This window comes from Dendrobates tinctorius, unplaced genomic scaffold, assembly GCF_039654945.1.
Source record: "Dendrobates tinctorius isolate UK_male_01 unplaced genomic scaffold, ASM3965494v1 ptg000084l, whole genome shotgun sequence".
Lineage (NCBI taxonomy): Eukaryota > Metazoa > Chordata > Amphibia > Anura > Dendrobatidae > Dendrobates > Dendrobates tinctorius.
In genome coordinates, this window is record NW_027361752.1 from 53,161,626 (window position 1) to 53,173,266 (window position 11,641).

Consider the following 11,641-nt stretch of genomic DNA (forward strand, 5'->3'; position numbering starts at 1 on the left):
TAGCATAGGGAACTTGGTAAACACTTTTTTGAGCCAAAAAGCGTAAAATGGTCCTATCCAAATATTTGACTGGCAAAAAAAGCTGCTATGGTTCAAGTAAGGCCTCTTTCACACATCAGGTTTTCGCCGTCAGGCGCGATCCGGCGCTTTTGACAGAAACCGGATCCGGCGAAATGCAATGCCGGATCCGGTTTCCCCCCCATTGACTTGCATTTGCGCCGGATCGCGCCGTATGGCCATGCGTTTCATCCGGTTTTCGCCGGATCCGGCAATGTGTCGCGATCCGGCGTCTGGAAAAAACGGCTACTGTAACGTTTTATGTCTCCGGCGAAAAAGCCGGACACGCCGGATCCGGCACGTCCGGCTTTTTCACACAATGAAAGCCTATGAGCGCCGCAATGCGCTGGATCCGGTTTTTTTGGTCTGAGCATGCTCAGTAGCTCTGCCCACAAGACATATATAAAAGCAAGACAGTGGGACCCACAGCCACACCCAACATGCCACCCAAGAAAGCAACCAAGCGAAGCAGGAGAAGGCAGGAGACCACTGCAGCACCATCAGCACCACCACCACCCCAAATGGAGCAGCAAATGGAACATGCTGAGGAGGGGAGGCCAGCAGCAGATGAGAGACGGTAATTATCAAATCCCCCATTCCTCCAAACTAGGGCTATTGAATATCAAGATATTCATTGGCCCTTTGTTTCTCTTTATTCAACAGCCACCCAATAGATGCAGCAGCAGCAGCAGCAGCAATGGCAGCAGCTGGAACACCACCCACAGCCATGGAGTGTGGCCACCAGGAAGACAGCACATCATCTTCTGGGAGCCCTCCCTCGCATCGTCAGCGTTTGACGGTAAGTTTTTATTTCCAAAATCCATCATCTCTGTAATATATGTGTATTCATTGCCTTTTATTTCAAAACAGGATTCACAAGATGAAGAGGAGCTCCCAGAAGAAGAAGGAAGGGGTGGACAGACACTTGGAGTGGGCTCACAATTGGTAAGATTTTTGCATCAAACGCAGAAACACAACATCACACTACACACAACACATAGAAAACAATGTTCTGCAGACCACACACAGCAAACAAATGCCTACATCCAAAGACATAACATTTTTTGTTTTCTTCTCTAGTCTTCCCAATCTGGTGCTCGGCCAAGAGGTCCTCGCAGTGCCTCCCAGGGTCGTCGGCGACAGCAACGCGGCGGTTACCAGCGTGTAAGTATAAATATTTTTGCTTTGTTTTTTTGCACTTTTTATTTCATTTCTTTTGTGGAGGCTAATTATGTTATTTTTGTCTTTTTCTTTAACAGCCTTCACAGCGTGCTCCCGACTCTGACGGTGAGGATGGAGGACTCGATGTGGACCACCTCATCGATCTCGTCAGAGAAAGGGAGCCGCTCTGGAATATGGCTGACCGCCACCACGCTGACCTTATCGTTACCCGACGACTCTGGGAGGAAATCTGTTCGCTCCTTGTGGGCCGCTGGGAGGACCTCGATGTTCGGGCCCAGATTAAAGAGCGTAAGTATATACAGTACCGGTTGCTTGATGTAAACCAGTGTTTCCCGAACTCCAGTCCTCGTGGTCCCCACGGATCATGTGTTCAGGATTTCTATTTACTATGGAAATCCTGAAAACATGACCCCTGGGGACCATGAGGACTGGAGTTTGTGAAACACTGATGTTGTATACTAACCACTTTGTCCTTTCTCGTTTCAGGGAACAGAATTGTGAATCGGTGGCGGTCTGTGAGGGATCGTTTCAAGAAGGAGTTCAATAAAGAGATGCGGGCCCCGAGTGGATCTGGAGGACGCAGGAGCAAGTACAAGTACGCAGAAGCCCTGTCGTTCCTCCGGGAAACAATGGTCACCAGAAGGTAAATATTACACACCACATGTGAAAAAAAATGTTAGATGTAAATTTTTTTTTTTCAGCCAGGGCCATACCATGTCAGTATTTTAATTGTTTTTTTTTTTTCTCTTTATTCCACATCACGGTGAGCAGCACTCGGGAGCCTGCACGATTGGACCCTTCTGATGCGATCCCTGAGGAGACCGGCACCGAGGGACACTTCGACCGCCCCGGTACATCTGCACCTTCCCAGCCTTCCCACACATTCGACCCATCTGTCCCATCCACCAGCACAGGAGCATCGTGGCCGCCTACATTACATGAAGCTGCTGGTGAGATCGCTTTCCCTTTACCCCACCCTTCTGCCCCTGCCACCTCTAGTACACCTGCGGGTACTGGGCGGCAGCGGCAGAGGGGTCAGGAAAAGACTTATGCGCCAGAGTTCTTGCATCTGAATGCATCTTTCCAGAACTGTCTAAAAGTCTTGTCAGAGCAAATCTCCGCAGGCTATCAGCAGATCAACTCCAGCATTCTGGAGGTGAAGACACTTCTGCAAACCATGCATTCAGAAGCAAGATCTTCGCCAAACCACACCTTTTTCAGGTCTGTTGTGGAGCGCATGGAAACGCTCTCTCCTGCCCAGCAGATGCATGTAATGCATTCATGCCACGCTGCTCTCCAGCAAGTTACCTCCCAACCTCCTCCTCCCACCACAGTAGTTCCTCCACCTGCACCCCCTCCAGCCACTTTCCATCCTCCCCCTCCTATTACATCTACACCCCCTCCAGCCACTTTCCATCCTCCCCCTCCTATTACATACCATCCACCTCCCCAGCACCATCCACCTCCCCAGCACCATCCACCTCCCCAGCACCATCCACCTCCCCAGCACCATCCACCTCCCCAGCACCATCCACCTCCCCAGCACCATCCACCTCCCCAGCACCATCCACCTCCCCAGCACCATCCACCTCCCCAGCACCATCCACCTCCCCAGCACCAGCAACCTCCCCAGCACCTGCAACCTCCCCAGTACCTGCAACCTCCCCAGCACCTGCAACCTCCCCAGCACCTGCAACCTCCCCAGTACCTGCAACCTCCCCAGTACCTGCAACCTCCCCAGTACCAGACATCTCCCCACTTCCAGCAACCTTCCCCGTACCAGACATCTCCCCACTTCCAGCAACCTTCCCCGTAGCAGACATCTCCCCACTTCCAGCAACCTGCCCCGTAGCAGACATCTCCCCACTTCCAGCAACCTGCCCCGTACCAAACTCCTTCCCCATACAACTTGCCATCAACATCATCTGCTCCTACAGTCCCTGCCCAACCCTCCACTCCACCACCCACCACCTCTTCTGCTTCCCACATGTCCACCCATTCTGTAGTTTTTTCCACACCTTCACCTCTAACTGTTCCTTCCCCACCACGATCCCAGTCCTCTCTCCACACTCCCAGTGTCGAAGTGTCCCGCAGCCCCTACAGCAGTATTTCCACCACACACTACACAGATTTATAATGTGTGTATTTAAATAAAAATGACCAGTTTTATGGTTTCAGTTTTATAGTTTCAAAGCTTTATTAAACAAGTTTATTAAAATTTTAAAAAAGTTTACTAAAAACATTTTTCAATAAAAGTTAAATTATTTTACACTGGTTGTCTGTCATTTCTTTCTGCGGCGAAAAAGGTTAAATACAGGGTATTTAAAAGGTGAAATGGTATTCAAAACCAGGTATATAACTGTGGGTAAATTTTAGCTTTTTGCCACAGTTGTGTTCCTGGTTGTGTTTGAAGCAAAGTATTTCACCTAAAAAGTTGTGTTTATTGTTGGTGATTTCCTAACAATGTACACAACTTTTGTTAAAAGGTGAATTACTTTGCATAAAACACAACCAGGTACACACCTGTGGCCTAAAGCTAAAAATAGAGACCATGACAAGATAGCCAACTTTGGTTGGCAAAGGTATATACTGTTGGTACAGAAGGTACACAAGTTTGGTTGGGCACAAATCTTTCACACTCTGTCATCCTGCCAGTGTACTCTGCCTTGAGGTGACGTAAAGTATAGTGCAAAATTGTCCCTCATTACTGAAACCGTCACAGAACTTCTAGTGGTAATGTCATGGTAATCTTGCAAGGTGGTTTCTTCAGAGGTGTCCTCAATGGAAATGGGTTCCTTGCAGATAACAAAATTGTGGAGTACCACGCACGCTTTGATCACCTCGTCCACAGTTTCTGTCTTGAGGTTGATCGCAGTCAATAGGACCCGCCATTTGGCTGTCAGAATACCAAAGGTACATTCAACCATTCTTCTTGCTCTTGTGATGCGGTAATTAAAAATGCGTTTTGGTCTTGTCAATCCTCTGCTAGAGTACGGTTTCAAAAGGTGTTCTGACAGCAGGAAGGCTTCATCCCCTACACAGACAAATGGCATAGGTGGACCAGATGTTTGCGGCAGCGGTCTAGGTGGTGGGAACTGGAAGGTGTTTCCATACAGTTTACGCCCCATGGCAGACAGTTTGAAAACTTGAGAGTCATTGGAGCGGCCATAGGCCCCAATATCAACCGCAATAAATTTGTATTCCGCGTCAGCGATGGCCATGAGGACAATTGAAAAATATTTCTTGTAATTGAAATATTCCGATCCCGATCCAGCTGGCTTTACAATGCGGATATGTTTCCCGTCCACAGCGCCCAAGCAGTTTGGAAACTGACATATCTGTTGAAACTTGTCAGCAATTTCAATACACCTCTCTGTTGTGGGCTCTGGTAAAAACTCTTCAGCTAAGGAGTCCCACAGTGCACGGCATGTGTACTTCACTATTCCAGATATGGTGGAAATCCCGAGTCTGTACTGGAAATGCAGTGACGAAAGGGATTCTCCAGTTGCAAGAAATCTGTGGGGAATTAAAAAACAATAAATTAGTTTTAAATCACAGCATTACATACCAAAACTGAGCTATAACACTTGGAGATACAAACTACCACCAACAAGATTGCAGTGAAAGTGTGCTCTGATGCGAGCATATCCAATAAATGTGGCTTACCTTAAAGTCACCATCAGACGCTCTGCGGGTGAAACAGAGAAGCGGCAATAGGTGTCCGCTTTTCTTATGAGGTGTGCAATGCGCTCCACCAAGTAATCAAAATTCTCCATTTTCATCCTAACATATCCAAAAAATGTATCTGGGTTTCGTCGAAGGTCCATGCAGAGTGTAGAATAGACCCCACGCGTCATTCTCTTGGCTGTGATGGGGTGGATCCACAAACGTCGTCTACGATGCCTGATGCGCTGCTGTCTCGCTCTCTCCTTCTCCAGAACAATCACCCTCAAACGATTCGCCTCCGCTATAAAATCCGCCAAATTCTTCAAAATATTTCCAATGACAACATCCATCTTCGCCAGTAACTTGCTCTTCTCTCCAACCTGCACTTTCTCCTCTACAACCTGTCAAAGAAGGGCTGTAGGAACATGCTATATATAGTTTTCCAGTAGCCAATCCCGTTCGGAAGGCCACAAGGGTCAATTTTAAAAACCGGATCCGGCGTAATCCGTCGAAAAACGGATGAACCGGAGGAGACGGATCCGGTTTTGTCTGTCAAGAAAAAGACGGATCCGGCAGAAAACCGGATCCGTCACATCCGGTTTTACGAAACATTTGCCGGATCCGGCGTTCCGGCACGACGCCGAATCGCGCCTGACGCCGAAAACCTGATGTGTGAAAGTAGCCTAACAGTAATATAAAAGGTAAAGGAAAAATTGAAAAGCGCTGCACCCTGAAGGGTTTAAAGGAAATACAGGTGCATCTCACAAAATTAGAATATCATCAAAAAGTGAATTTATTTCAGTTCTTCAATACAAAAAGTGAATCTCCTCTATTCTATAGAGTCATTACACACAGAGTGATCTATTTCATGTGTTTACTTCTGTTAATGTTGATGATTATGGCTTACAGCCAAAAAAACCCCCAAAAGTCCAAAAAGATAAGAGATACCACTCGCCAGATTAAAATCCATGCTTTATTAGTCCTTCTTGTGCTCTGACCCGTAGAAGCGCTGTTCAGCACGAAACGGCCATTGTCCTCACTCCATTGCCCTCCCTCCAGCTAAAGATGTAATTTTACAAGTTGGACTAATAAAGCATGGATTTTAATCTGTTGAGTGCCACCTCTTTCATCTTTTTGGTCATTGTACTACTGTTTTTTTTTTTTTCTCTGGTGAGCACCCGAAGATTTGGGTAATTGCGTCTAAGTGGTAACCATTGATCAGCTGTGTGCATCTATTTCTGATGAGCTAGCGGCGGTGCTTGCTTCCTTGAACTTCATAAGAAAATCCAAAAGTCATTATCTCAGTAAATTAGAATACTTTATAACACCAGCGTGAAAAAATGATTGTAAAATCCGAAATGTTGGCCTCCTGAAATGTATGGTCAGTAAAAGCCCTCAGTACTTGGTCGGGGCTCGTTTTGCATCAATTACTCCATCAATGCGGCGTGGCACGGAGGCGATCAGCCTGTGGCACTGCTGAGGGGTTATGGAAGCCCAGGTTGCTTTGATAGCAACCTTCAGCTCGTCTGCATTGTTGGGTCTGGTGTCTCTCATCTTCCTCTACCCCATAGATTCTCTGTATTGGGTTAAGGTCAGGCGAGTTTGCTGCCAATCAAGCACAGTGATACTGTTGTTTGTAAACGAGGTACTGGTACTTTTGGCAGTGTGGACAGGGGCCAAGTCAGGCTGGTGAATGAAATTTTAAACTCCAAAAAGCTTGTCGGCAGAGGGAAGCATGAAGAGCTCTAAAATGTCCTGATAGACGGCTGCGCTGACTTTGGTCTTGATAAAACACAGTGGATCTACACCAGCAGATGACATGGCTCCCCAAACCATCACTGATTGTGGAGGCTTCACACTGGACCTCCAGCAGCTTGGATTGTGGCCTCTCCACTCTTCCTCCAGACTCGGGAACATGGATTTCCAAATGAAATGCAAAATTTACCTTCATCTGAAAACAACACCTTGGCCAACTGACAACAGTCCAGTTCTTTTATCTCCTTGGCCCACGTAAGACGCTTCTGGCGTTGTCAATTGGTCATGAGTGGCTGACACAAGGAATGTGACACTTGTAGCCCATGTCCTGGAGACGTCTGTGTGTGGTGTGAAGCAATGACCCCAGCAGCAGTCCACTCCTTGTGAATCTCCCCCACATTACTGAATGGCCTTTTACTAACAATCCTTTCCAGGCTGCGGTTATCCCGGTTGCTTGTGCACCTTTTTCTACCACACTTTTTTTTTTCTTCCACTCTTTCCATTAATCTGCTTGGATACAGCACTCTGAACAGCCGGCTTCTTTAGCAATGACCTTTTGTGGCTTCCCATCCTTGTGGACAGTGTCAGTGACTGCCTTCTGGACATCTGTCAGGTCAGCAGTCTTCCCCATGATTGTGGAGCTACTGAAACAGACTAAAGCCCCCGTTACACATAACGATGTCCCAGCGATCCCACCAACGATCCGACATGATGGGATCGCTGGGAGCTGTCACAAGACAACCCCTCCAGCGATCAGGGCCAGCGACGTCGGGTATCCAGGAGCAGCGGGAGACCAGCGATCGAAAAACGGCCCTGGCTGATGCTGCACGATCAGCGATATCCGGCAGGGGGGCCGGTCGCTGATCCCTGTCAACACAGTGATCTCGCTAGCGAGATCGCTGGTGTGACAGGGCCTTAAGGGACCTTTTATAAACACTTAGGAGCCTTTACAGGGGTTTTTTGTTAATCTAATTTACTGAGATAATGACTTTTGGGCTTTCATTGGCTGTAAGCCATAATCATCAACATTATCAGAAATAAACACGTGACATAGATCACTCTGTGTGTAATGACTCTATAGAATAGAGGAGAGTCACTTTTTGTAATGAAGAACTGAAATAAATTAACTTTTTGATGATATTCTAGTTTAGTGAGCAGCACCTGTATATTGGAGAGGTGCTAGGGAACAGTCATTGTCTGTCTGGGGATATGGAAAAGCTCTCACTATAATGAAGTAAGCGTTATCATTTCGGTCACTGCCTATGCAGAGCGCAGCAGCCAATGTCACATGCATCTCAGCTGCTGTGTTCTGCGTAGGCGGTAACATTCTTGAATCCTGCACACTGCTTTTGCAACTTTTCTGAGGAGAGACCAGGACCTGGTAGGACAGCTAAGGTTATGGTTAGGGTAATTAAATAGTTTTGAATAAAAGTGTCATGAAAAAAAAAAAAAAATCCTTTGCTTGTGGCTGCAGCAAGGCGGTGTTGTCATTGAGACCTCATGTTGGTGTGAATCACTAATTACTTCAATGATCACATATGTCGCAGGCAGGATGTAGATATTGGTGTGGATGATGATTCTCCATTGCTCAATTCCCAAATTCCCATAATTGATGACCCGTCATTGTCTAATCGCACTTCTTTCCCAGGGATCCTGACTAAGCCGGATTTAGTTGACAAAGGATCTGAACCAGATGTCGTAAGTGTCGTCCGGAATTTGGTGTACACTCTGAAGAAAGGCTTCATGATAGTCAAGTGTCGGGGGCAGAGTGAGATCCAGAACAACACCTCCTTGGAGACCGCCCTACAAAATGAGCAAGCTTTCTTCGAGGATCATGAACATTTTGGGTAAAATGCAAAAAAAAAATTGAAAAATATATCTAATTTTATTCACTAAATAATATCCAGTGTTTTCTCAATACATTTTTATTTTGTGCTTCGTATTCCCTTATATTCCTTTTTAATCTTTGTCTGGGATGAAATGTATAAACCGTGGAGCCACTTTTAATGTCGGACTTTTCAGGGTTCTTCTAGAAGAGGAACGTGCCACAATTCCTTTGCTGGCAGAAAAACTTACTGTTGAACTCGTGGAACATATTTCTGTAAGTCTTACTTTTGTAAATAAGCCTGTTACAGAACCACTCAGCACCCAGAATATGTTGTGCAGTTATATGTATATATAATAGGTTCCATGTGAGATGCATGTCCCTAACGTATCAGCAGTGTCCGCCCTCCCCCCACCTTTGTAATTCCCACAGTAAACATCGGCAGGCTCCGGCCACCTGCGGCTTTTGTAATGCATGTCTGGCCTGACGCTTTTCTATTGGCCTGCCCTCTGTATCTGTGTGATATATTCTGTGTCCTGTGAGTAAAGTGTTGTCAGACTGGAAATACATGGAGAAGCAGTGATCTTTTATATGCGCCCATACACTCAGAGGAATTCCAGCCAGCGTCATTCATTCAGACTCCAGCCAACGCAGAGCGGACCTCCGAAAAAACGGGGTGGTACTGAAAGAGGTACCCCAGCTTGGAAGAACCTGTTACAAAGCCATTTTAGGTCTATTAGATGGGGATCCTATCATGTTCCCCTTCAGAGACTGTAACCATAAAGTTTGCTCCACTATGAGTGACTGTAACTCCAAGCTCTGTGCCTCTGTGAGAAAATAAATGTTCCTTTTTGTCTGTGAGTATCTGTGAAGTTTTAGGAGGACATAAATCCCTTATAAGCAGCTGCTCTCGTCTCCTCCTCTCCCAGTAGACTTCTAAGGGTAGCAGCTGTAAACCTCGGTGCTAGTAGTAAGATCCCCTCTACAAATGTGGGATTTGGTAGATGTAAGAGGTTGATCCAGTGGATATTAGGGAGGCATTTGTAATATATTAATTTCTTTGTGTGTTTTAGAGAACTATACCCAGCCTGGAGAGTCAAATCAAGACCAAACTACAGGAGATAGAGAAAAGAGTGAAGATGGTCGGCGCGGGGGTCCCGGAGACTGAGACAGAGAAGCTGTTATTTCTCATAGAGGTAAGATCTTTGTGAGCGGAGTTTTATAGACTCCCACCACTACAATTTATCGGTCGTCCACGTGGCCATACAGTTATATATCCTATACGCTCCGGATCTCACTGCCGACTTAACTTTTTGTCCAATTTCTGTCGTCTCCACAGAAGCTCAAGCATTTTGCCGATGGCATCACTCAAGTCATACAAGGGGAAGAGGAAGTCGCAGACAAACAGTTGAAAGCTTTCACCAACATTCGAAAAAAATTCTACATCTGGGAAAAAGACCTGAAGCAATCTGCCATTGAATGTATGTATAGATCCCAAAATGCAGAATTAAATGTTCCCCACCTGAATTCCTTAATATTTGGGGGCAGTTTGACAACTATAGCTAAAGGAACTCGTCAAGAAAACTGTAAACTATTGAAACTGCCAAGCACATCGCCTCTCCCGTGACTAAAGTCATGGAAAGTTATATCTGTACACATCTGCGTTCTTGTTGCCATCACTTAGGTTAGGAGCTCTCTACCATCATGGGCGTTTACACACTGCTGTATATTTAATTTAGAAGGGGACACCACCCCCACCCCACCATCCCTTACAGGATTCTAAGGATGGGTTGGTGGTCTTCAACAAATTGGATCCAACCATCCATGGTGACCATAAAGATAGGTGTGCTGATCTCTATTTTGGCTTCTACAAGAGGGATCCCAAGCCTATTGACTGCCTTTAATGAGGCAAAATGGAGAGCTGCCATCAAACCATTTCTCATATGTAAAAAGTAAACTTTTGATAGCTTTTTCTAAAATTTATTATTGATCCATTGCCTTCCAGTCCCTCAGGAATTAAAAAATGACATTACTGTGTATGAGAACAAACATCGTGGCCGGGAACTTTCAGGGTTCGTCAACTACAAAACGTTTGAAAACATTGCAAGGAATCAAATCCAGACATTCGAGGAGCCGGCCGTGGACAAGCTGAACGACGTCACAGGTAGGTCACAGACAAGTGTCCGGACAACGGTGGACAAGAGGGCGAGGGATGAGCATTGACCTCGAAACGTTTATTTACTCAATTGACCTTGAACTACATCATTTGAAGACTGTTATATTGCCAGAAGAGTGATTTATGCTGTGGGGACAGAGTGTCTTACTTCTCTCAGGAAAAATAACCTGTCTGCTTCTGCAACAAAAAAGCTTATATGTAGGAAGTGGGGCTGGATCAAAAGAATGAACCATTTACATTAAAAATGCCTGATCTGTCAGCCTTAATACTCAACACATTAGGTTGCTGGTAGTTGGGGATAGAAAACTTTTTTTATTTTGTTTTCCTAGGGGTCTCAACCTTTAACTGTGCCCTGATAATGTCTCTATTCCCCCAGTTTTGCACCTCCTGTCAACTTCCCTTCCTCTATCTTCCCTCTCTCTCTCTGTGTGTTCTCTCTCTCTCTGTTCTCTCTCTTCTTTCTCTCTCTCTGTTCTCTCTGTTCTTTCTTTCTCTCTCTTCTTTCTCTCTCTTCTGTGTTCTCTCTGTTCTTTCTTTCTCTCTGCCTCTGTGTTCTTTCTCTCTCTCTGCTCTCTCTCTCTCTGTTCTTTCTCTCTCTCTCTCTGTTCTCTCTCTGTTCTCTCTCTTCTCTCTCTGTTCTCTCTCTCTCTGTTCTTTCTTTCTCTCTCTCTCGCTCTCATCTTTCCTTTCTGACAGACGCTCACAATGTGTGCTGACTGTGCAAATCTTCATTTCTCAGAACTCGTCAGATCAACATTCAATGAGATAGCGAAGAAGCACTTCCGCCATTATCTCAATCTTTACAGAAATGCAAAGGTAGGATTATATGGTGGTTTTATAATTTGCAAGATCGTGTCAGCTAATGCAGTAAAAGTCCATTATTTTGGTAGCCATTGAATCTAATGAATTATACTTGGCCTTGTCATCTCGTGGACACCTGCTGTCATCTTAAATTCCCAGATTCCATCCAACCAGACTAG

General features: G+C 45.7%; 2 protein-coding genes across 2 annotated transcripts in view; both read left to right on the forward strand.

Moving 5' to 3' along the window:
• LOC141097508 (interferon-induced GTP-binding protein Mx2-like) overlaps nucleotides 1–11,477 on the forward strand; it is a gene marked incomplete at its 3' end in the record, with an annotated part of 59,859 nt that extends 48,382 nt beyond the window's left edge. The window contains exons 9-14 of the mRNA XM_073584732.1: nucleotides 8,309–8,507; nucleotides 8,683–8,761; nucleotides 9,559–9,681; nucleotides 9,825–9,966; nucleotides 10,491–10,649; nucleotides 11,401–11,477. Of these exons, the coding sequence (XP_073440833.1) occupies nucleotides 8,309–8,507; nucleotides 8,683–8,761; nucleotides 9,559–9,681; nucleotides 9,825–9,966; nucleotides 10,491–10,649; nucleotides 11,401–11,477 (779 nt within the window). The remainder of the gene's footprint in view (nucleotides 1–8,308; nucleotides 8,508–8,682; nucleotides 8,762–9,558; nucleotides 9,682–9,824; nucleotides 9,967–10,490; nucleotides 10,650–11,400) is intronic.
• On the forward strand, nucleotides 1,066–3,353 carry LOC141097498 (uncharacterized). The gene is made up of 2 exons (XM_073584721.1): nucleotides 1,066–1,882; nucleotides 2,011–3,353. The coding sequence occupies exons 1-2, from the start codon at nucleotides 1,791–1,793 to the stop codon at nucleotides 3,053–3,055; spliced, it is 1,137 nt and encodes a 378-aa protein (XP_073440822.1). The 5' UTR covers nucleotides 1,066–1,790; the 3' UTR covers nucleotides 3,056–3,353.
• Nucleotides 11,478–11,641: the final 164 nt, after the last annotated feature.

Excerpts from the sequence above, each read along its gene's own strand:
- LOC141097498 (XM_073584721.1), top strand. The coding sequence starts at position 1,791 with ATGCGGGCCCCGAGTGGATCTGGAGGACGCAGGAGCAAGTACAAGTAC. Across the intron at positions 1,883-2,010 it reads GAAACAATGGTCACCAGAAG|CACTCGGGAGCCTGCACGAT; the intron begins GTAAATATTACA and ends CACGGTGAGCAG.